This window comes from Heterodontus francisci, chromosome 8 (genome assembly GCF_036365525.1).
Source record: "Heterodontus francisci isolate sHetFra1 chromosome 8, sHetFra1.hap1, whole genome shotgun sequence".
NCBI lineage: Eukaryota > Metazoa > Chordata > Chondrichthyes > Heterodontiformes > Heterodontidae > Heterodontus > Heterodontus francisci.
In genome coordinates this window covers 74,496,931-74,523,042 of record NC_090378.1, presented here as the reverse complement: position 1 = coordinate 74,523,042, position 26,112 = coordinate 74,496,931, and the positions used below count along the sequence as shown (strand labels likewise).

The following is a 26,112-nucleotide window of genomic DNA, read 5'->3' as shown; positions in this document are numbered from 1 at the left end:
ATCAGTGACCCCTCATCAGAACTGGTTCTGATACAGACATGGAGAAATGATTTCCTCTGGTGGGGAAATCAAGAAAAATGGGACAGAATCTTAAAATTAGAGCGAGGCTGTTCAGTAATGAAATCGGAAAGTAATTTTCCACACAAATGGTGATAGAAATCTGAAACTCTCTTCTCCAATAGGCTGTGGATGCTGAAACAATTGAAGCTTTCAAGACTGCGACACATTTTTGTTTGAGGGTATCAAGAGATATGGAACAAAGGCAAAAAATGGAGTTGAGGTGCAGATTAATAATGATCTAACTGAACAGCTTGGAGCTGAATGGCCTGTTCCCGTTCCTAATGCTTCTATATCAGGAGCGTCCAACCTTTTCTTGGGGGTGGGGGGGGGGGGGGGGGGGGGGTGGGGGCGCACATTACAATTTTTCGTCTTACATAGGGGGCCGGTGAGAAAATTGATAAAGGCATTAAAAATTTATCTTACAATTAATCAAAACAACAAATGTGCTTTAAATGAGAAGACTAATAAACTGATTTACTTTCTCATCACTGCATTGAACACTGATTTAGTGAAACACCTCGCATTATTTTTGCGTGCATAAGTAGTCAATCGCTGCCCACACATAATATAGCGATGCAAAATTTTCTGGATATATGTCCATCTGCCAGTAGAGATTTTGATCTCTCTACCCATTCTCCCCGCAATCCTTCTGTGTATCGCTCCCCACGCTTTCTCTCTCTCCCATCCCTCTTACACCTATCTCTCCCACTCCACCTCTCTCCCTCGATCCCCTCTCTCTCCCCCACTCCCCTCGACTCTCCCTCCCCCTCTTTCTCCCCGACTCCCCCCTCCCTCTCGCTCTCCCCGAAGCACCCTCTATCTCTCTCGCGCCCCCGTCTCCCCCTCTCTCTCGCCCCCCCGTCTCCCCCTCTCTTGCCCACCCCCGTCTCCCCCTCTCTCGCCCCCCCCCGTCTCCCCCTCTCTCGCCCCCCCGTCTCCCCCTCTCTCGCCCCCCCGTCTCCCCCTCTCTCCTCCCCCTCTCCGTCTCCCCCTCTCTCCCCCCCCAGTCTCCCCCTCTCTCCCCCCCCCAGTCTCCCCCTCTCTCCCCCCCCCCAGTCTCCCCCTCTCTCCCCCCCCCCAGTCTCCCCCTCTCTCCCCCCCCCCCAGTCTCCCCCCCCTCTCTCTCGTCCCCCCCCAGTCTCCCCCCCCCCTCTCTCTCGTCCCCCCCCAGTCTCCCCCCCCCCTCTCTCGTCCCCCCCCAGTCTCCCCCCCTCTCTCTCGTCCCCCCCCCCCCAGTCTCCCCCCCTCTCTCTCGTTCCCCCCCCCAGTCTCCCCCCCTCTCTCTCGTCCCCCCTTCCCCTCGCCCCCTCTCTCTCGTCCCCCCTTTCCCTCCCACCCTCCCCCCTCCCCCCACCCACCTCCTCCTCCTCTCCCACCCTACCCTCCCCCTCCTCTCCCAACCTCCCACCACCCTCCCAACCTCCCACCATTCCCCCCACCAACCTCCCTCCTCTCTCCCTCCCCCCTCCTCTCGCTCTCTCTTCCCCACTCCCCATCTCTCTTTCGCTCTCTCCGACCCCCTTCTGTCTTTCTCTCCCCTTTCTCCTTCGCTCCATGCTTCCCACAGCAGCCATTCCCACAATCGGATACTTAGCATGTCTGTTATATTAAAGTTGGGGCAAGTGGAGGCAGGAACCTGCCCAGTGTGCAGGATACAGGACATTTCCTGAGCCACGTGAGAGCAGCAGGGGCGGCCGATCCCAGGGCGCCTGCGCCGCATTCCACCAATCAATACTAAACCTACCCAGGTGGCCCTTTGGTCACAGAGTGACCAATCACAGACAGGGGTCCCCCGTCCATTAGATACAAGTCCAAGCTACCCCCTCTGCCTTACCTTCAGGGGAGCCATCGAAGCTGAGCCATGGGCAGATTGGCGGGCCGGATGGAACCCTGTAACAGCTCCCCTCGCAGTTTTAACCTTGCACCAATCCTCCATCTCACCAGTCTTTGACTCTGCAGAGCTTGGATCATGGCTCATCTAAGAAACCCATGCTCCTGGAATTTATTACTGAATTACAGGAAGAAGGATAAGTTTGGCAAGTTTCGGGAACCTTAGATAACGAGGGATATTGTGAGCCTAGTCAAAAAGAAAAAGGAAGCATTCGTAATGACTGGGAACAGACAAAGCCCTTGAGGAATATAAAGAAAGTAGGAAGGAACTTAAGCAAGGAGTCAGGAGGGCTAAAAGGGGTCATGAAAAGTCATTGGCAAACAGGATTAAGGAGAATTCCACGGCTTTTTATACGTATATAAAGAGCAAGAGGGTAACCGGGGAAAGGGTTGGCCCACTCAAGGACAGAGAAGTGAATCTATGTGTGGAGCCAGAGGAAATGGGTGAGGTACTAAATGAGTACTTTGATCAGTATTCACCAAAGAGAAGGACTTGGTGGATGATGAGTCTAGGGAAGGGAGTGTAGATAGTCTGTCATTATCAAAAAGGAGGTGGTGTTGGGCGTCTTGCAAAGCATTAAGGTATATAAGTCCCCAGGGCCTGATGGGATCTACCTCAGAGGCAAGGGAAGAAATTGCTGGGGCCTTGACAGAAATCTTTGTATCCTCATTGGCTACAGGTGAGGTCCCAGAGGACTGGAGAATAGCCAATGTTGTTCCTTTGTTTAAGAAGAGTAGCAAGGATAATCCAGGAAATTATAGGCCGGTGAGCTTTACATCAGTGGTAGGGAAATTATTAGAGAGGATTCTTTGGGACAGGATTTACTCCCATTTGGAAACAAATGAACTTATTAGCGAGAGGCAGCATAGTTTTGTGAAGGGGAGGCCGTGTCCCACTAACTTGATTGAGTTTTTTGAGGAAGTGACGAAGATGATTGATGAAGGAAGGGCAGTGGATGTTGTCTACATGGACTTCAGTAAAGCCTTTGACAAGGTCCCTCATGGCAGACTGGTACAAAAGGTGAAGTCACACGGGATCAGAGGTGAGCTGGCAAGATGGATACAGAACTGGCTCAGTCATAGAAGACAGAGGGTAGCAGTGGAAGGGTGCTTTTCTGAATGGAGGGCTGTGACTAGTGGTGTTCCTCAAGGATTAGTGCTGGGACCTTTGCTGTTTGTAGTATATATAAATGATTTGGAGGAAAATGTAGCTGGTCTGATTAGGTAAGTTTGCGGACGACACAAAGGTTGGTGGAGTTGCGGACAGTGATGAGGATTGTCAGAGGATACAGCAGGATATAGATTGGTTGGAGACTTGGGCGGAGAAATGGCAGATGGAGTTTAATCCGGACAAATGTGAGATAATGCATTTTGGAAGATCGAATACAGGTGGGAAGTGCACAGTAAATGGCAGAACCCTTAGGAGTATTGACAGACAGAGAGATCTGGGTGTACAGGTCCACAGGTGGATAAGGTAGTCAAGAAGGCATACGGCATGCTTGCCTTCACCGGTCGGTGAATAGAGTATAAAAGTTGGCAAGTCATGCTGCAGCTGTACAGAACCTTAGTTCGGCCACACTTAGAATATTGCGTGCAATTCTGGTTGCCACACTACCAGAAGGATGTGGAGGCTTTGGAGAGGGTACAGAAGAGGTTTACCAGGATGTTGCCTGGCCTGGAGGGCATTAGCTATGAGGAGAGGTTGGATAAACTCGGATTGTTTTCACTGGAACCACGGAGGTGGAGGGGCGGCATGATAGAGGTTTACAAAGTTATGAGCGGCATGGACAGAGTGGATAGTCAGAAGCTTTTTCCCAGGGTGGAGAGTCAGTTACTAGGGGACATAGGTTTAAGGTGCGAGGGGCAAAGTTTAGAGGGGATGTGCGAGGCAAGTTATTTACACAGAGGGTGGTGAGTGCCTGGAACTTGCTGCCGGGGGAGGTGGTGGAAGCAGGTACGATAGCGACGTTTAAGAGGCATCTTGACAAATACATGAATAGGATGGAAATAGAGGGATACGGTCCCCGGAAGTGCAGAAGGTTTTAATTTAGACAGGCATCAAGATCGGCGCAGGCTTGGAGGGCCGAATGGCCTGTTCCTGTGCTGTACTGTTCTTTGTACATCAGTGGGGTTATTTGCTATGACAGTCACATTGTTGGACAACCCTGTTCTATATCAAGTTTGCTAAAGAAAATAATTTAACATTTTATTAAATAATAAATAGCATTTACTCATGTTCCCCACGGACAACTGAAAACAGAATAAGTGTGTGCAGGTGGCAAGCTTCAAGTAAAAGCATCACTGACATCACAAACTTCACCATAAGGGCTCTTGTAAACTCGCCCTCTATCTACATGAAATGTAAAGGTTTGCATTCCATTAATGTGCAACTGGTGTGTGTTCACAAACAGCGCTTCATGCAACCCTGTAACAGCTGCCCTTGCAACTATCACCTTGCATCAATCCTCCATCTCACCAGTCTTTGACTCTGCAGAGCTTGGATCATGGCTCATCTAAGAAACCCATGTTCCTGGAATTTATTACTGAATTACATCAGTGGGGTTATTTGCTATGACAGTCACATTTGCATCATTATAATTAGCAGAGGCAATTTTGAAATAAATTAACAAACTATGGTTTGCTAGTTGTGATTTGAAAAATTACCTATCAATGCAGTCAATTTTGGGAGCAGCCCCACTTGGACCATCTTGTTCCGAAGCCCAGTGTCAAAGGACAGGTTCAGTAGCAAGCGCAGAGTAATATTCAGGAGATCCTCATGTTCACATGGCACCAACTTGGACAGCTTCTCGATGATGTTCAGCTCTACCTGCAGTTTAACAGAACAAAATGCTGAATATTGATTGCTTGCTTAGCGTGTGTATGCCTTTCCTCTTCAAAGTTCCAGGCTTTGGTCAACACTGAGGGCTACTTTACTTCCCCCCATTTACCAGTGCACCTCATTGATTGATTTTTTGCTGTTATTTCCTAATGCTCAGAAGGTTTCAAAAGTAGTTTTTCATTGTAAAAACACAAGATGGTTTGTTTCGTTGGATCTCACAAACATAAATAGCAATGGGTAATGGGAAGAGACAGAGAAGGAAACAGTACACAAATTAAATGCATTTAACTCATGTTAAATGACTACAGTTTAAAGATAACCACAGTTGAGGTGAAGAAGTCATTAAATTATAGTTTCACAAAATTTTCTCTAACTGGCCTTCCACGACACAGTTCCACTGAGATCTTCCACCAATACAATTTCCCCAACTGAAAAAGCTTTTCAAAAAGCATTTGTTTTTCTGAAAAAGAAACAAATGCATTTTTGCCCAAGATCAAAGGATGTCCCAGCTCCCCATGTCACATCAGAAAATTAAAATTTGGTCATACAAAGTTTAGTATTCATTGAATAAAAGCAATTCTCTCTCTTCTGGCAAAGAACGTTTAATTGCAGTTTTAAACACTTCATGTCGAAGAACATCCAACAAAATGATTCTCTGCAATTTTGAATATTAAAGTGAAAGTAAACACATGTAATTTTTAAATTCACTGCATTTTTGGATTTATTTTACTGCAGATGTGCAGCTCCAGCCTTCAAAAGGGTCTCAAAAAGAAATGCCACATCATCTGCATCAACACCACACAAGCAGCTGATGATTCAGACACTTGAATAGCAAATGTTGAGAGAAGAGAGTGAAGGTGGAATAAAAATATATAATTTCACAGCAGGAGATTAATCAAGTCTTTATCTGGTAAACATCTGTCACTTATTGAGATTTGTTTTAAAACTTATGTGGTATGTGTAAAACATGTCCAATGATTTGGTAAGAATAAAAGGACAGCTAAAATACATTAAACTTGTTTTGTAGAAAGCAAAATTAAAACCAGCACGAAATTAAGAATCATCCCGTAGTGCTTAAACGTACTAAATTTTTGCATATTCAACAGGAATTTCATATGAGAGATGGTGGTACTCCATCCTCCCACTTCAGAATTACAGTCTCCTGAGAGCAAGAAACAATCAGAGATGCTCAGCTATTCAGCACTCATGGCAATAATGAAAACTCTATTAAAACAAGTTTTAAGAGTGTTTTTATTATCAATATGAATGCTGGGTTAGCTGTACCTCCAATGCTATACCTACATCCATAGCTATCTCTTGACTGCTCTCCACCAGCTAGAGGGAAAAAAAGGCAACAAAGAAAATCTTGCAAATTCCAAAGCCAAGCTGAGCTGTAAAGAGAGACAACAAAAGAGAGAAAACATATGAAATAAAATCCACTTGTTGATCTGCTGCTGCTTTTGAGACGGCTGCACCATTGCTTCTTTAATTACGTTTATGCCTTTGCTGCGAGTACACACCAAAGGTTTAAGCCTTGTGGGTGAAAATCTCATATCTAAGATTTGTGCAATGTTAACAACTGTATCACAGAATCACAGAATAATACAGTGCAGAAGAGGCCCTTCGGCCCATCGAGTCTGCACCGATGCATTAAAACACCTGACCTGTCTAACTAATCCCAAAGTACTACAATTTTGTTGCAAATCACCAGTTAATAAATTCAATAGCCTCTACTACACTCTTTCAGTAGCTTCTAAAGCTGTTTTCAAAATATGAATGGAACAAACACTTGCTTGTTGCATACAATTTAAAATGGTAGCTTTTTTGGAAACCTGTTATCTGATACAAAGAAGAAATCCAAGTCTAAATATCAATATAATGACAAACTGAAAACATTGATTAATTAGCCTGAAAGAGTCGCATATTTTCTAGATTTGTTAAACAGCAACTGCCAGCCAAACTGCATGCAAGTGTTGCTTCTAACAAATCTTATTCACTTTTTAGAAAGTAACTACCAAGCTCAGTTACACTGACAACACCTGCATTTTTCACCATATTTAATATGAATGAAACATGGGAATCCTCACTTTTAAAAACATCAATGCAAGATTTTCATTTTAACTGCTTTATTGAGATTGTGATTTATACTACAGTGGCTGTTAAAGTGACACAAAACTAGCAAGTCCATTAAGTGTTCGATAGTTTTGTCCTTGAAGTAAAAATAAGGGGACGCCCATTTATGACTGACGAGGAGAAATTTCTTTTCTCAGAGGGTCGAGAGTCTTTGGACCTCTCGTCCACAAAAGGCAGTGGAAGCAGTCTTTGAATATTTTTAAGGCAGAGGTAGACAGATTCTTGATAAGCAAGGGGGTGAAAGGTTATTGGGGGTAGGCGGGAATGTGAAGTTAAGGTTACAATCAGATCAGCCATGATCTTATTGAATTGCGGACCAGGCTTGAGAGGCCGAGTGGCCTACTCCTGCTCCTAATTCATATGTTCATAAGTACAGTACTACCATCCATCCAGTCACAATTCCAACAGAAAGAATGCAAAGTTTGGTCGTTCCATTTTGATGTGCACCATGGCTGTCGAATCTTTTCGAGCTGAAAAGCCATGACCTGTACAAACGGTCAGATGCCTTTTACAGTAGCCAGAACAAAATTCACACCAGATGCAATTTTTAATTTGCTGCATTATATGTTATGTAGACGCCTGCTCATAACCAGAAAGGAAACCAGCACAGCTGACCGTGGTCAGATCAAACTGCAGCATCTGTGGATATATTTCATTCTGTTTAACTACCTACTATAAAATGCTTCATGTAATTTTGCATATACTTTAAAACATGTTTGTTCCATTAACATCTCACATCATTAAACCAGGCTAGCTAAAAATCAGATTAGCTATTTTCAAAATTAACCGTGCTGAACCATCTAGATTCATTCTGAACATCAATGCTCAACTAACTAGCAGTTACAAGTACTGTACCCCCAAGCCTCCCATGCCTTGGATAAGTCCAGGAGGGTAAGCGGATTCCTCCTCCCAGAATCAGCTCAGCATTACTTTACAACAAGCAATTCCCTTTCTGCACAGAAGTCCTCAGGTCCATTTAGTCCTCCCTTTCTGCAATTTAGGGAGGTAATATGTGGGAAATTGTGGGAAGAAATGTAAAGAAAGAGTGTAATTCTGTTTTAATATTTAAAATGATGAGCTATACTTATGTTGAATTAACACAAAATTATCTATCAATAAAATATTTATCTTAAAACACATTTCTGTATTTGAGATACAAATTGGATTTCACTAATTAAGTTAATCAATATAATATTATACAAATGTGACATGGAGGGGCATGTAATGTTAAGAAAATTATTGGTGTACAAATGTTATCATCAGAGAACAGTGAATTTTCTTAGTCATACTGCATTTGGATACTTCTCAGTGAACACAACCAGTGCTGATGTTTTTGTAGATGCAGGACAGTTTGTTAATGCATTAAAAGGAAGGCAAGAAAACATCAATATATATACAGAAAAAAAGCAAGTCACTCATTTTGCACCAACAAACACATCTTCATATATCACCATGGCACTCAGCTCTCTTCATTGAACACTTTATATATGATCTAATTTTAAAAAATGTTGGTGAATTGTTCACTTTCAACAAATTCATACCACGTGTACACAGGTGGGAGAAAAAGAAATTGAGAACTTGTGAGGACGCCGCAAATATGGGGGTCCAAGTGCAGATCATCTGGGTCTTAACCTGAAACATCTGTGTGTCCAAATCACTTTTCCTGTGACTCATTTCAGCACTAAACTGTGCTTAATGTCTTTATAGGTTTTTCTTGATGCAAAAGCATTAGGTTAATGACAGAACACATTGAAGAAAAGCTGGTTTTAATTACAATCAGGTTAAGATTTAGCACATCATTACAAAGCATTTAAGGTCTTCAGACAGTTATATACAATCCCATGTTAATTTCACATTTTTAATACCTCCAGGAAAAAGTTAGAAAGCATGCAAAAATTACTCGTAATTTACTTTTAATGATTAAGGTTATTAATGTTTAATAGGTAAACTGCATTTAAAGCCCTTTGACATGCAACATACAAGATATAATAGAAACTCCCCATTTATTTCAGTTTTCATTGATATGAAATTAAGCTCAACATAAAATTTAACTAAAATTTATTTCCCTGCAATTGTGAAGAGGATAAGCGCCATTTGTAAGCACATGTGGGACCATTTCTAATTCCAATACTAAAGTGATTAATTAGCTTTCAGTAAAAACACAGCAAGCTACAAATGGGCCATTTTCTTTTTGTTTTAAAGAAAAAAGTAAAAATCAACCAACAAAAGTTTCCTTTGATGTTTCAAAATTAACTTTTAAAAAACTTACTTGAGATTAACAATTTACCCTATTGTTAAAGTCATGATTTTCAGGTAAACAAACGTCTTATTACTATCTCCAGTAATTACTCATTTTTACCAAATATCCAGAATAAACAAGTAAAAAAAAATCTATGGCCTCTTTTCCAGGACATAATACACAAATCGATGATTGTAAACACATTAAAAAGCATGCCATAATTCAACACTAAACAAACTTGCATTCGGAAAAGAGGCAAGATTTGAAATGACTGTTCATGTTGCAGCTTTGATGAATGCCTCTTTTACTCATATAGAATTACTTCCAGGTGTGACTTTCCAAAGACTTCCAAAGCTTATTAAAAAGAATGAAAAGCCTGGAAAATTTATGAGTTACATTAATATTTTCCTCCCACCCCAAAAAATATAAAAATTCAGATTCACATTTATTTAACATTCAAAAAAGTAACAGAACAGAGAGACAGTCTCTATACTTTAGATAGAAAAAGATCAAGTGGGCTTGTATATGTACTTGTCCGCTTGCACCAAAAAAGCGTGTGGAATTATAGTACAATGTTGTTCGAAGAACAGTCCAGAATTTGTCAGCTCCAAGACTCATTGGGTATCACACTGCCTCTTGTGGTACTGAGGCACTTTTATGTACAGACCAGGCTAGATTAAGTGAACATTTTACTATTCAGTAACAATTCAATTCTAGACAATGTAATTACCCTTATCTAAGCCGTCTAACAGTCCATGACCTTCTGCATATATTCATTAAATAGAAATGTGATTTGTACAAAAGAAAATTATGAAAAGTCATCCTATATTTGAAGACCTACTTAAGCACATCATGTAGATCAGGAAAGTCCCAGGCTTGATTCCCATGTTGTGCTCAGTAACTGACCCCAGCCAGAGTGGGTGAAAGAGTTGTAATTGGTTGCAGCATCTTAATGGGTAATCATGGGAAAATCAACAATAATTACCATCCCCAATGTCTGCAAGTGCAGGTGGCAGAAAGGATCTGACTCCGTTCACAATCGAATAACACAACCCATGTTCAACACTTACAATCTAGGAATATGTGAATACAATGAGATACTGAAGGATTGCCAGCAACCATAAAACTATATCAGCAATCATAAGGTTAAAAAAGTTACTTCAGGATGAAAACATTGTGCTTGAGTAGGTCTTTAAATGTGGAACTGACTTTTCTAAATTTTCTTTTACACAAATCACATTGAAACTTAATGAGTGCATGTAGAAGGTCATGGACTATTGGATGGTTTAGATAAGGGTAATTACATTGGCCAAAATCGAATAGTTACTGAATAGTAAAATGTTCACTTAATCGAGCCAGCCAGTTTAACAATGAAGCAATCAACATTTTCCAAGATGAGAGACAGAGGAAATAAAATTACCGTCAGTCTCTATAAAACAAAAGAAAATTTATTAAAATTACTAGCCAAGATTAGCTTTTTAATTTAAAAAAGAGCTATGCTCCAGTAGAATACTGAACAACAGCTACATAACCTGCCAAATACACTAAGCTACAGAACTAGTCATGGTAATAACTAGCTCCTGAAAGAGACTAGAAGCAAAAACAAGAGAAAAATATTAAGCTTTAACTATAATTCTGAAATACAATTTGATTAGAATTTTATTTTTGCACTGTTCATGCATACTCTGGTCAAATGCAAAAACATTTTCTTCTCTGTGCTTTACTTTCCACTGGCCAATCTTATTCCATATTCTTCTATAGAACCATAGAAAAAATTACAGAAGAAAGCTATTCAGCCCGTCGTATTGGTGCTGGCCGAAAAAACTAGCCGCCCAATCTAATCCCACCTTCTACTCTGCATGATCTGAATTTATTGTAATTTGTGACTACCCGAAAAAAAATCTGATCAAAGCCTCATAATATTTTGTAAATGTTTCATTTTAAAATTTGTAAACTTTTTCATGGCAGCCATAGCTCAGTGGGTAGCACTCTCACCTGAGTCACAACATTCCAGGTTCAAGTCTCAATCCAGGCCTCGAGCACAAAAATCAAGGCCGATACTCCAGTGCAGTACTGAGGGAGTGCTGCGCTGTCGGAGGTGCCATCTTTCGGACGAGACATTAAACCGAGACCCCATCTGTCTGCTCGGGTGGATGTAAAAGATTCTATGGCACTATTTTGAAGAGGAGCAGGGGAGTTATCCCTGGCATCCTGGCCAATATTTATCCCTCAATGAACATCACAGAAACAGATTATCTGGTCATTATCACATTGATGTTTGTGGGAGTTTGCTGTGCGCAAATTGACTACCAGGAGCACTATGAGAGCAGAAGTGTAGCGAGCTATATACTTACAATCTTTGAATGTGGCAGGGCAAGTTGATAAAGTGGTTAGGAATGTATATAGATACTTGGCTTTGTAAATAGGGCCACTGAATACAAAAGCAAGGAATTCATGCTAAACCCTAATAAAACACTGGTTAAACCTCAGCTGGAGTATTGTGTACAATTCTAGGCGCAACACTTTAGGAAGGATGTCAAAGCCTTGGCGAGGGTACAGAGCAGGTTTACCGGAATCTTAGCAGGGATGAGGGACTATGTGGAGAGATTGAATAAGCGAGGATTAATCTCTTTAGAACAAAGAGGTTGAAGGGAGATTTAATAGAGGTATTCAAATTTAGGAGGGGTTTGCTGAAGGTGATAAGAAGAAACTGTTTCCTCAAGCAAGTGACTTGGTAACTAGAGATCCCAGATTTAAAATAATCAGTTAAAGAACTAGAGGGAAAATGAGATTCCCCCCACCCCACACAGAGGGCAGTTATGATCTGGAACACACTACCTGAAAGGGTTTCAGGAAGCAAATTTCATTGGAACTTTCAAATGCAAATTGGACATGGACTTGAGAAGGTCTAATCTGCAGGGTCATGGGGAAAAGCTTTGGTGTGAGACTAAATTGGATAGCTTTCAATGAACCAGCAAGGACTGAATGACCACCTTCTGTGCTGTAAGATTCTATAATTAAAAGAAAAACAAAGTCCTTCAATCTTTTGCCCCTCCTTCACGATACCATCTAACTAACAGCCATCTCCCTATAAGTGTGCAGTCAGCTGAGAAGCGGTACTTCCAAGTCCAAAGTTCATTTATTTATAATATCAATTCTCATTGCCCAGCTGAAAACAGAAAATAAATCTGCTTATTAGATGCACTGGTAACATTCACACCAGAGTGCAGCCCACAGATTTGGCAGAGTAAATAGCATTTTAGAAATTTAATTCAATTCGGCCTTAAAGACAAAAAACAGCCCAATTTGTTTTTCTAAAAGTTGATTATTTTTTGGACAACAGTAGGCCCCATCTGGACCTGGTCACCCCAAGATTCATCAATTTTACTGACTATGATTTTGTACCCGGTGTTTCTGGCCACATTCTGTACCAGTTCAGACTTTTCTTTTATTCATTCTCAGTGATGGGTGTTGCTGGCAAGGCCAACATTAACTGCCCACCCCTAGTTATGCTGATTACTGAGTGTCATCTTTTATCCCCTTATTGATCTGATTTGCATATTCTCAACTTCATTCTGACATTTGAAAATGCTAATTTCAATGTGATAAACTGTTTTGATGCCTGCAATTTTTCTGAATAATCCAGTCAGTCTACATGCTAGAAGCTCCAGTATACCTACCATATCATTTTTATTCTCCACAAATACACTGAGTTTCTTTAGAAAGGACATCACTAGGATCAACAACTCAAAGTTTTCTCGATCAAGTGATTTCACAAGCATGTGAACAATGTTCTTGTTCCTCATTTTCAGTTCAGTTCTCGTGTCTTCAGCCAGATTTAACAGAAGATAGAAAGCAACTAGTAAAGAACACAAAAGAGGTTTGAAAAAAAACCTAAAAACCAAGGATTTTGTGTTACCATTAAAAAATATTGGACTTTTAAGTAATAGTGGTGTAGAACATAACAGAATTACACACAAGCACTTGTGATTAAAAATAACATGAAACTAAACCAAATACAGCAACATGGCGCACAACGAGCTCTCACTCAAGCAAAAAATTACACAAGGTACCATTTCTTTTAAAATTACACTGTTCAACAGAACAGAGAAATTGCTTTCATTCATATCAGAATTCTCATGCAAATAGATTTTTCACTATTCTTCAACTTTTTTTTTTAAGTACCATCAGAACATACCAGGGGAAGATTTCCTCAATTTGTTATTTTAAACAAAACCATAAATGGCCATATGTAAGAAATACTTGAATTCGCCAAAAAAAAAATTAATACAGGAAACCTTTTCCAACAGAACAAACTAGCACGAAGTCCAGTTCGATGGAGTCCTGCTTCGACAGAGTACTTAAGTCAGGAATTTGGTGAGTGAGAGAATTCAGCGCAGTGAAGGAAGAGATGCTGTTCCAGTCTTATACAAAAGAAGGAGTGGTCCAATAGAGGGAGTGGGACACAGCGTGACCTGAGAGCTGAAGTCCAGAGGCATTAATTAGGTAAGCATGTAGGTGATTAGTTGGTGAGCTTTATTTGCCCTAAACTGCAGCAATTGTTTGAACTAGGACTTGGGAGATTTAAGTACTGTATTACATTTATAGCTTAGCTCGTTAAACTATTTAATATAACTACAAATTATCAGTGATATATCTTTTTATTTATTTATTTTATTTAGAGATACAGCACTGAAACAGGCCCTTCAGCCCACCGAGTCTGTGCCAACCATCAACCACCCATTTATACTAATCCCACATTAATTCCATATTCCTACCACATCCCCACCTTCCCTCAATTCCCCTACCACCTACCTATAGGGGCAATTTATAATGGCCAATTTACCTATCAACCTGCAAGTCTTTGGCTGCGGGAGGAAACCGGAGCATCCGGCGAAAACCCACGCGGTCACAGGGAGAACTTGCAAACTCCGCACAAGCTGTACCCAGAATCGAACCCGGGTCGCTGGAGCTGTGAGGCTGCGGTGCTAGGCACTGCGCCATCTAAACTTGAAATCCTAAGTAAACAAAATTCAATAAAGATGGCAGTGCAGGTGATGTGTTGCAGCTGTAGCATGTGGGAGCTGGTGGGCACCAGTATGATCCACTGCAACCACATCTGCACTGTGTCTGCAATTCGAGGAACTTTGGCTCAGAGTTGATGAGCTGCAGTCTGAGCTTCAGCGGCTCTGATGCATCAGGGAGGGAGAAAGTTACCTGGACACTTTGTTTCAGGAGGCAGTCACACCTATTAGGTTTGGTACTTTGGATTAAGTCTGTGGTCAGGGACAGGAGGGTGTGACAACAAGTGAGGCAGGTACGGGGATGCAGAAGGTAGCACCGGAGAAACCTCAGCCGTTGCACTTGTCCAACAAGTTCGAGGTTCTTGCAGCCTGTGTAGATGAAAGCAGGGCCTGCAGGGAGGATGAGCAAACTGACCACGGCATGGTAGTATAGGGGGCCATTCAAGTGGGGGGATTAAAAAGGAATGCAGTAGTAGTAGAGGACAGTATAGTTAGGGGGATAGATACTGTTCTCCGCAGCCAAGAGCATGAGTCCAGAAGGCTGTGTTGCCTACCCAGGCCCAGGATTAAAGACATCTCCTCGGGACTGGAGAGGAACGTGGAGTGGACGGGAAAGGATCCACGTAGGTACCAACAACATAGGCAGGACGAAGAAAGAGGTTCTACTAAGGAAGGATGAGGGACTAGGGGATAAATTAGAAAACAGAACCACAAAGGTAATAATCTCTGGACTATTACCTGAGCCACGAACAAGTTGACATAGTTTAAATAAGATCAGAGAGTTGAATGCAAGGGAGAAAGGGGTTTCGATTCTTGGGGCACTGGCACCAGTATTGGGAAGGAGGGAGCTGTACCATTGGGATGGGCTTCACTTAAACTGTGCTGGGACGAGTGTCCTGGTGAGTCATATAACTAGAGCTGTAAAGAGAGTTTTAAATTAAATAATGGAGGGAAGGGTTCAGGTGAGGGGAGATTTGAAAAGTTACCAAGAAAGGACAAGGCAATAGCGCAGTGTAGCAATATGGGTAATGACCAACAGAGAGTGACAGGAAGGGACAGAGTGCACCAGAAAATAAGGTCAGAGTAGGGAAAAATGGTAAAAAGACAGAAATAAAGGCTCTTAATCTGAATGCCTGCAGCATTTGTAAAAGATGGATGAATTGATAGCACAAATAGAAATAAATGGGTATGATAGCCATTATAGAGATATGGCTGGGAACTGAATATTCAAGGGTATTTGACATTTTGGGAGGATAAGAAGAAAGGAGGTGGTGGGTTCGTTTGTTCGTTGGTGTTATTTTCTTCCCAGAAGGTTGACTGCCATAGATCTCCACCTGTCTGTCATGTGCTGTCCTTACACATTGTGCACAGGTCAACTACATCCACTCCATTATATCTGTCATCCATTTTCTTCTCTGCTTCCCTCCTACATTTTCCTTCAATTTTTCCTTCCAATAATTGTCTCGGTTTACCTTCTGCTCTAATGATGTGACCAAAGGACTGTATCTTTCCCTCTTTAATGTTATGCACTAATTTCCTCTTTTCTCCAGCTATTTCCAGCACTTCCTCATTAGCCTTTGTTTGCGTAAGATATGCAGAACATCCTTCAATATGTCCACATCTCAAATGCATTCAGCTTATCAATAGTCTCTTTGATTGTTGTCCATGTCTCCGAGGCATATAACAGATAACAAAACGTAGCACCTCAGCATTGTATTCCCAAGGTCAGTTTCTTTGACGTTAACAAGTCCTTCATTCTGACAAAGCTGTTCTTGGCTATCTCAATTCTCCTTCGGATATCACAATCAGATCTCCCATCATGTGATAACCTACCAAAGGTATATAAACCTTTTCACTTGCTCCAGGACTTCTCCATTTACTTCAATTTTCACTTCCGAGATTAGGTCTCTGCTTATCACAGTTGTCTTGGTTTTCTTCACATTCATTCTTAATCCATATTCCACACTCCTTTCATTCACTTTGTTCACAATTTTCTGTAGTTCGTCTGACACTGCAATCAGTATACTGTCATCTGCATATTTCAAGTAGTTAATGTTCAACCCACCAATACTGCAACCTGATAGATGTTCTAGGTCTCTGAAGATAGCTTCAGTATACAGGCTGAACAGTTTTGGGGACATAACACATCCCTGACGCACTCCTCTTTCGACTGGGAAACGGTCTAATAAGCTGCTATCAAGTCTCGTCATCACTGAATGCTTCCAATATAGATTCTGCATTATCCTTTTATCATTTCTGTCAATTTCTAGTTTGTGAAAACACAGTAGACTCTATCAAATGCGTTCTTAGTCTATAAAGCATACACACACAGGTTTTTGTTCTTCCAGATATCTTTCCATCACTACTCTCAAGTTAAAGATGCCCTCTCTTGTTCCTTTCTTTGGTCTGAATCCTGAATCGCTGCTTCTATAGACTGGTCATTTCTTTCCAAAATGATTAATATCATTTTCATCACGTCTCATGAGGCTTATTATCCTGTGCTTTGAACACTCTAGGGCTTTTGGTTTCTTTGGAAGCTTAATGAACATTGACTGCATAAGATCCACAGTACGAATCCTGTTCCATAAGTTTTGTTGCAGAGGTCTGGCAGTATCCCAACGTCAACATCATTCAGGGCTTTCAGTTGGTTTCTCGCCGATTCCAGGTGCTTTCTTTGCTTTCACTTTTTTGATTGCTGTACGGACTTCTGCCTCTATTATCTCTGGTCCTTCTCTTCCCTCTGGTGGTACCAATTCACTTCTGTCTTCATCATCATACAGCTCCCTGATGCACTTCACCCATCGTTTCTCTATCTTTTTCGAAGAGGAGTTCACCTTCCTTGCTCCTTAAACAGCCACTATTTGTGGCTATGTTCTTCTTGTCTGTCAGTACTATAACTTTCTCATGCAAAGCTCTCATTATTATGCCTTTTCTTCAGATTCTTCTATTTCCTTTCAACAGTCTTCATACCACTTTTCCTTCACCACCCTATATGTTTTCTTATCTGCCTTTTTATTTTGTAATATTTTTCTTTATTGTTCTTATTGTCTCCTTTCTCCATCATATCTAGTATTTCAGTCATTCACTCTTGATGTTTCCTCCTCTCTTGGGCACCGTCTCAGTTACTGCATATTTCAGTTACTTGAGTAACTGAAATATGCAGTAACTGGAGGTGGGGTAGCTCTGTTAATAAAGGATGAGATCAGTACAGTAGTGAGAAATGGTCTTGAATCAGAAGATCAAGATGTAGAATCATTTTGGGTGGAGATGAGAAATAGCAACCGTCACTGGCGGGAGTAGTTTATATGCCGCCTAACAGCAGCTATACTGTAGGCCAGAGTATCAATCAAGAAACAACAGGAGCTTCTAAGAAAGGAACTGCAATAATTATGGGTGATTTTAATCTTCATATCGATTGAACAAACCAAATTGGCAAAGGTAGCCTTCAGGATGAATTCATAGTGTATTTGGGACAGTTTCTTAGAGCAATACATTCTGGAACTAATCAGGGAACAGGCTATTGTAGACCTGGTAATGTGTAATTAGGCAGAATTAATGATCTCACAGTAAAGGCAACACACAAAGGTTCCTTAGACAGCACCTTCCAAACCCGTGACCTCTACCAACTAGAAGGACAAGAGCAGCAGATGAACATCACCACCTGCAAGTTCCCGTCCAAGTCACACACCATCCTGACTTGGAACTATATCGCCGTTCCTTCACTGTCGCTGGGTCAAAATCCGGGAACTCCCTTCCTAACAGCACTGTGGGTGTACCTACCTCACATGGACTGCAGCGGATCAAGAAGGCAGCTCACCACCACCTTCCCAAGGGCAATTAGGGATGGGCAATAAATGCTGGCATAGTCAGTGATGCTCACATCCCATGAAATGAATTTTAAAAAAGGATTCTCTAGGCAGGAGTAACTCTAACATGATAGAATTTCATATTTAGTTTGAGGGTGAGAAATTTGGATCTGAAATTAGTATCTTAAATTTAAATAAAGGCAATTAAAAGGGTATGAAGGCAGAGTTGGTTACAGTGAATTGGGAAAAAAGGTTAAAAGGCAACATGGTAGATATGCAGTCACAGATATTTAAGGAGATATTTCATAACTCTCAACAAAGATATATCCCATAGAGAAAGAAAGACTCCACGAGAAGGACACACTATCCATGGCTAACTAAGGAAGTAAAGGGTGGTGTCAAATTGGAAAGAAAGGCATACAATGCTGCAAAGATTAGTGGTAGGCCAGAAGATTAGGAAAATTTTTAGAAACCAGCAGAGGATGACTAAAAAAAAAGAAAACAGAAGAGTAAACTTGCGAGAAATATAAAAACAGACAGTAAAAGCTTCTACAATTATATGAAATGGAAGAGAGTAGCTAAAGTACGCGTTGGTGCCTTAGAGGATGAGACTGGGAAACTAATCACGGGAAGCAAGAAAATGGCAGAGACTTTGAACAAGTATTTTGTATCTGTCTTCACAGTAGAAGACACAAAAAGCATAAGTCCCCTTGACCTGATGGTCTTCATCCTGGGATCTTAAAAGAAGTGACTGCAGAGATGGTGGATGCACTAGCTGTAATCTTCCAAAATTTCCTAGTTTCTGGAAAGGTACCAGTGGATTGGAAAACTGCAAATACACACTTCTATTCAAGAAAGGAGGGAGACAGAAGCAGAAAACTCGGCCAGTTAGCCGAACATCTGTCACTGGGAAAATACTACAATCCAATATTAAGGAAGCAGTAGCAGGACATTTAGAAAATCATAATACAATTAGGCAAAGTCAGAGTCAACATGATGTTATGAAAGGGAAATCATGTTTGACAAATTTATTAGAGTTCTTTGACGAGGTAATAAGCAGAATGGATACAGGGGAACCAGTAGATGTAGTGTATTTTGGTTTCCAAAAGGCATTCGATAAGGGACCACATAAAAGGTACTACACAAGATAACAGTTCATCGTGTTGGGAGCAATACATCAGCATGAATAGAGGATCAGCTAACTAACAGGAAGCAGAGAGTCAGAATAAATGGGACATTTTCAGCTTCACGAATTGTAACTAGTGGGAATGCCACAGGGAGCAGTGCTGGGGCCTCAACTATTTACGATCTATATTAATGACTAGGATGAAGGAACCAGGTGCATTGTAGCCAAATTTGCAGACGATACAAAGACAGGTAGAAAAACAAGCTGTGAGGACACAGAGTCTGCAAAGAGATGCAGACAGGTTACGTGAGTGGACAAAAAGCTTACAGATGCAGTATAATGTGGGAAAATGTGAGACTTTGTCCACTTTGGCGGGAAGGACAGAAAAACAGAATATTATTCAAACAGAGACAGACTGCAGAATGCTGTGGTACAAAGGGATCTGGGTGTCCTTGCACATGAATCTCAAAAAGCTAGCATGCAGGTACAAGGAGGAATTAGGGAGGCAAATGGAATGCTGGCATTTATTGCAAGGGGGATGGAGAATAAAGTAGGGCAGTCTTGTTACAACTGTACAGGGAAAGGTGAGACCGCACCTAGAACACTATGTACAGTATTGGTCCCCTTACTTAAGGAGGAATATACTTGCATTGGAAGTAGTTCAGAGAAGGTTCACTAGGCTGATTCCTGAGATGACGGGGCTGCCTTATGAGGAAAGATTGAGCAGGTTGGACCTGTACTCATTGAAGTTTAGAAGAATGAGAGGTGATCTTATTGAAACATATGAGGGGGCTTGGCAGAGTAAATGCTGAGAGGATGTTTCCCCTCGTGGGCGAATATTGAACTAGGGGGCACTGTTTCAAAGTAATGGATCTCCCATTCAGACGGAGAGGAGGAAGAATTTCTTCTTTCAAGAGGGCTGTTAATCTTTCGAATTCTCTACCCCAGAAATCAGTGGAGATTCGGTCATTGAATGCGTGCAAGGTCGAGTTAGACAGAGTTTTGATAGACTAGGGAGTCAATGGTTATGGGGGACAGACAGGAAAGTGGAGTTCAAGCCACAATCGGGTCAACCATGATCTTACTGAATGGCGGAGCAGGCTCAAGGGGTAGAATGGGCAACTCCTGCTCCTATTTCTTATGCTCTTATACTCCTACACATATCGATGGGAGATGACAGATTATCAGAAATTCCGTAATCCTACTACGTCTTGTAGCAGCTTACATTTTTTTTTAAAAAAAGGACCACATACCTCTCAAAAGTTGCTCTTGCTTGATAACTAAACCCTGATATTTCTTGTACGTTTTCTCATAGTCTTTCTTCAGTACTTGGTTATCAGCATCATCTTCAAGTGAAGACTATAGTTAAGGAACCAATATTTCCATTACATTAATTTCTGCGCGATTAAATACTGTCATACTATGACATAGTACTTAATCAATGAAAAATTTAAGATTGCTGTCTTTATTTAAACAAGGCACTGAAATAGGAGGAATTTTCAACATAAAACACCCCTTTACCTTAAAACTAAATAAGTTTAATCACATCTAATTCTGCACACATTACTTTTAATCACGCCAACAGTCACCAACGTTTTGCAGTGGACATACAGGGAGGGTCATACAACCAGTGAGGTAACAAGACTGCTGGCTGGGTAACTTCTTTCCTATTCAGAGTTGCAGGCAGGACTGAAGCTTAGGAACTACCCGATTTCCCATGGTCCAATGAAATATTTTATAAGATGGAAATATTCTATATTTTATTCTTCCTCCTTTACATGATTATAAAGTTTTTTGCTCATCCTCCTAACTTCCAGTTCTTCCTGAAGCAGTCATTGGTGTAGCACTGTCCAGGGTGCTTTTCCCCACTGTCAGGTATTCAATTATCAGCACCTTAATAAGAATCCATTCACTATGGTGCATGTCTGGTGACCAACTCTGGCCTCAATGTTAAAGGCTAAAATCAGAAACATCAAAAATCCCCATTGGAGTAAATATCAATCCCTCTCAGTGATAATGGATAAGGGTGTAAACTAATTTGGCAGATCGGAGGAGTACCAAGATGAACCTTTAAGGAGGAAATACAAGGTGCACACAAAGGGCTGGGAGAGTAATACAGCATTAGAACGAACAGCAGCTCAGAAATGGGAGGAATCAGACGAGGGAATGAAAAGCAAACTAAGATGGGTTTAGAGTGCACATATGTAAATACCTAGAACTGGATTAATCAGGTTGGTAAACTGCAGGCACAAGTAGCCACATGGGATGATATAGTGGCAATAATGGAGACCTAGCTCAAAGAAGACGAGGAATGGGTACTTAATATTCCTGGCTCCAATGTATTCAGGAAAGATCGAGGAGGAAATAAAGAAGGGAGTTCCTGACAGTATTGATCAAAGATATTATTATAGCAATAGAAAGACATAATGTACTGGAGGGTCCAAAGATAGAATCTATTTGGTTAGAATTGAGGAATAAAAAAAAAGACTTGCTTCTATATCACTCTTTTCACAACCATAGGATGCCCCAAAGCACCTTACAACCAATGAAGTACTTTTGAAGTTTAGTCACTGTTGTCATGTAGGAAACTCGGCAGCCAATCTGCAAACAGGAAACGCCCACAAACAGCAATGTGATAATGACCAGATAATGTGTTTTGGTGACGTAGGTTGAGGGACAAATACTGGCCAGGAGACCAGGGATAACTCCCCTGTTCTTCCTCAAACGGTGCCATGGGATCTTTTATGTCCAGATGAGAGGACAGACGGTGCCCTCGGTTTAACGTTTCATTCGAAAGACAGCACCTCTGACAGTGCAACACACCCTCAGTGTTGCGCTGGAGTGTCAGCCTTGATTTTTGTGCTCAAGTCCTGGAGTGGGACTTGAATCCAAAACCTTCTGATTCAGAAGCAAGAGAAGCAATTATGGCGCTAGGTGTATACAATAGGCCACCAAATAGTGGGAAGGAGACAGAGAAGCATGTTTTCAGGGAAACTGCAAAAATTGCAAGAACTTCACATTATTGATAATGGGGAACTTCAAGTAACCTAACATAGATTGGGAAAGTGTAAAGGACAAAGAGGGAGGAATTCCTGAAATATGTACACGAGAACTTTCTTGACCAGTATATTTCCAGCCCAACAAGGAAGGAAGCAGTATTGAATCTACTTCTGGGGAATAAAGCAGGGGAATGGTAGCATGTTTCAGTGAGAGAGCATTTCACAAACAAACACAATATCATTAGGTTTAGAATAGTTATGGAAAAGATCAAGGAAAAAGAAAATATGAAAATGATCAACTGGAGAAGGGCGAATATCAGTGACTTGAGACTGAATCTGGCCCAAGTGGACTGGAATCAAAGACTGGCAGGTAAAACAGCAAATGAGCAACGGGATGTCTTCAAAGAGGCAATATTCAACTATAGACTAGAAGACACATTCCCACGAGGGGGAAAGGAAGGGCATCCAAAGCGAGAGCTCCCTAGATGACTAAAGGAATAGAGCTGAAAATGAAACAGAAATTGGAATCTTATGATAAATGTCACGTTCATAATTCAGTCTAGAACAAAGTTGAATGCAAAAAGCACAGGGAGAACTGAGAAAGGAAATAAAGGCAAAGAGAGTGTATGAGAATAAATGAGAGGCTAAAACAAAAAAGGAACACAAAAGTCTTTTATAAACATGTAAATAGTAAAAGGGTAGTCAAAGGTGGGTGGGGCGATTAGGGACCAAACGATGATGATCTTATTCCGGTTCAGGGCCCAGGCTAAGGTACTAAGTAAATACTTTACATCTGTCTTCACTATAGAAGAGGATGTTACCAATGTCACAGTAAAGGAGGCAGTAGAGAAAATGAGTGAGATAAAAAAGTCATTAAAAAGTTGGCAGCACCCAAAGCAGAAAAGTTACCAGGGCCTCATGGGATACATCCTAGGTTGCTGAGGGAACTAAGGGTGGAAATTGCAGAGGCTCTGGCCATAATCTTCAAATCTTCCTTAGATATGGGAGTGGTGCCAAGGGACTGGAGGGCTGCAAATGTACACCCCTATTTCAAACGGGATAGCGAGGGGGATAAGAAAGGAGGGAGAGTGGCAATTCTGGTCAAAGAAACAATTATAGCTGTGAGGGGGGGTGGATAATATGTTGGAAGGTTCAGCAAATGAGGCAATATGATTGAGCGAAGGAACAAAAAGGGGCAATCACACTGCTTGAAATATACTATAGACCCCCATACAGACAGAAGGAGATACATGAACAAATATACAGGCAAATCTCAGAAATGCAAAAACAATAGCATCTTAATAGTCAGGGATTTTAACTACCTCAATATTAACTGGGATAGTTTTAGTGTGAAAGGAATTGAAGGAGCAGAATTCTTGAGGTGCATTCAGGAGAATCTTTTTGCCCAGTATGGAGCATGTTCAACAAGAGAGGGCACAGTTTTAGACTTAGTTTTAGGAAATGAAGCAGGGCAGATGGGAGGAGTGGCAGTGGGAGAGCATTTGGTAGTAGTGATCATAATTCAGTCAGTTTCAACAAATTTAACTCAGTTGAGGAGTGATTTAGCAAAAGTGGATTGGAAACAGCTACTTGAAGACAAATCAATGTCAGAGCAGTGAGAGGCATGGGAAAATTCAACGGGTTCAGAGTAAATATGTTCCTACAAAGAAAAAGACCGGCACAGCCAAATCTTGAGCCCCATAGATGTCAAGGGGTTTATCGGGTATGATAAGGCAGAAAAGGAAAGCCTATGTCCGACACCAAGAAATCAATACTATAGAAAGCAGAGGGGAGCATAGAAAGGGGAGGGATGAAATCAAAAAGGAAATTAGGAAAGCTAAGAGAGGGCATGAAAGAATATTGGAAAGCAAAATCAAGGTGAATCCAAAGATGTTGGATCATTAAATTAAGAGCAAAGGGATAACTAAGGAAAGAGTAGGGCCCATAAAAGACCAAAAAGGTAACCATTTGTAAGGGGCAAAAGATGTTGGTATTGTTCTTAATGAATACTTTCCGTCTGTCTTCACAAAAGAGGGAGACGATGCAGATATTGTAGTTAAGGAAGAGGAGTGTGAAATATTGGATCTGATAAACATAGGGAGAGAGGGAGTATTAATGGGATTAAGCATCCTTGAAAGTTGATAAATCACCAGGGCCAGATGAAATGCACCCCAGGTCATTAAAAGACGCCAGAGAGGAAATAGCAGAAGGTCTGTCCATCATTTTCCAGTCCTCATTGGATACTGGTGTGGTGCCAGAGGATTGGAGCTCTGCTAAAGCTGTACCTCTGTTTAAAAAGGGAGTGACGGATAGAACAAATAATTATATGCCAGTCAGTCTAACCTCAGCAGTGGTCAAATTATTGGAATCATTGTGAGACAGGATAAACTGTCACTTGGAAGGGCACAGATTAATCAAGGATAGTCAGCATGGATTTGTTAAGGGAAGTTCCTGTCTGATTAACAATCAAATTTTTTGAAGACGTAACAAGGAAGATTGATGAGGGGAGTGCAATTGATGTGGTCTACATGGATTTTAGTAAAGCTTTTGACAAGGTCCCACATAGCAGACTCATTAAAAATAAAAAAGCCCATAGGATCCAGGGAAATGTAGCAAGGTGGATACAAAATTGGCTCAGTGGCACGAAACAAATGGTAATTGTTGACGGGTGTTTTTGCGACTGGAGGGCTCTTTCCAGTGCCGTTGCGCAGGGCTCAGTAAATGGGTCCCTGCTTTTTGTGGTATATATTAACGATTTGGACATAAATGTAGAGGGCGTAGGGGACTGGGGCATGATCAAGAAGTTTGCGGATGACACAAAGATTGGCTCTGTGGTAGATAGCGAGGAGGATAGCTGTAGGCTGCAGGAAGATATTGATGGACGGGTCAGGTGGGCAGAAAGTGACAAATGGAATTCAACTCGGAGAAGTGTGAGGTGATGCATTTGGGGAGGTCAAACAAGGCAAAGGAATACACAATTAATGGGAGAATACTGAGAGGTGTAGAGAAAATGAGCGACCTTGGAGTGCATGTCCACAGATCCCTGAAGGTACCAGGACAGGTCAATAAGGTGGTGAAGAAGGGCATATGGAATCCTTTACTTTATTAGCCGAGGTATAGAATACAAGAGCAGGGAGGTTATGCTGGAACTGTATAAATCATTGGTTAGGCCACAATTTGACTACTGTGTGCAGTTCTGGTCATCTCATTACAGAAAGGATGTAAATGCACTGGAGAGGGTACAGAGGAGATTTGCCAGGACTGGAAAGCTGCAGCTTGAAGGAAAGATTGGACGGGCTGGGGTTATTCTCCTTGGAACAGAGAAGGCTGAGGGGAGATTTGATTGAAATGTACAAATTTGTGAGGGGCCTGGATAGAGTAGATGTGAAGGGCCTATTTACCTTAGCAGAAAGGTCAGTGACAAAGGGGCATAGAATTAAAGTGATTGGTAGAAAGATTAGAGGGGAAATTAGGAAAAATGTTTTCACCCAGAGGGTGGTGGGGCTCTGGAACTCACTGCCCAAAAGAATAGCAGAGGCAGAAACCCTCAACTCATTTAAAAGGTGTCTGGATATGCATCTCAAGTGCTGTAACCTGCAGAGCTACGCACCAAATGCTGAAAGGTGAGATTAGGCCAGGTAGCTCATTTTTCGGCTGCGCAGACACAATGGGCCAAGTGGCCTCTTTCCATGCTGTAAACTTTCTATGATTCTTTGATTCAAAAAATGACAGACTGATAAACCTGACAATTTCGGAGCAATCAGCCCACCGTTGGTGGAAGAGAAACTTTTAGAAATATTAAGCTGGGACAAAATTATTTGGCACTTGGAAAACGTGTGTTAATAAATGAAAGAGCACAGATTTGATAAAGGCAAATTATGTTTAACTTGACAGAGTTCTTTGATGAAGTAACAGCGTGTGGGTGAGAGTCATGTAGTTGATGTTGTGCATATAAACTTTCAGATGGTGTCTAATAAAGTACCACATAATAGATTT

At 41.3% G+C, this 26,112-nt stretch overlaps 1 protein-coding gene across 4 annotated transcripts in view; it reads right to left on the bottom strand.

Annotated features, from left to right (window-relative positions):
• The window catches only part of kifap3a (kinesin-associated protein 3a), a 332,201-nt gene that overhangs the window by 203,093 nt on the left and 102,996 nt on the right, over positions 1-26,112 (bottom strand). For 2 of the 4 annotated variants that reach the window (XM_068037376.1, XM_068037378.1), the window contains exons 8-10: positions 20,371-20,476; positions 12,842-13,020; positions 4,615-4,777 (exon numbers count right to left, since the gene is read on the bottom strand). In XM_068037376.1, coding sequence (XP_067893477.1) covers positions 4,615-4,777; positions 12,842-13,020; positions 20,371-20,476 — 448 coding nt within the window. The remainder of the gene's footprint in view (positions 1-4,614; positions 4,778-12,841; positions 13,021-20,370; positions 20,477-26,112) is intronic. The other 2 variants (XM_068037377.1, XM_068037379.1) reach the window with 1 other exon arrangement.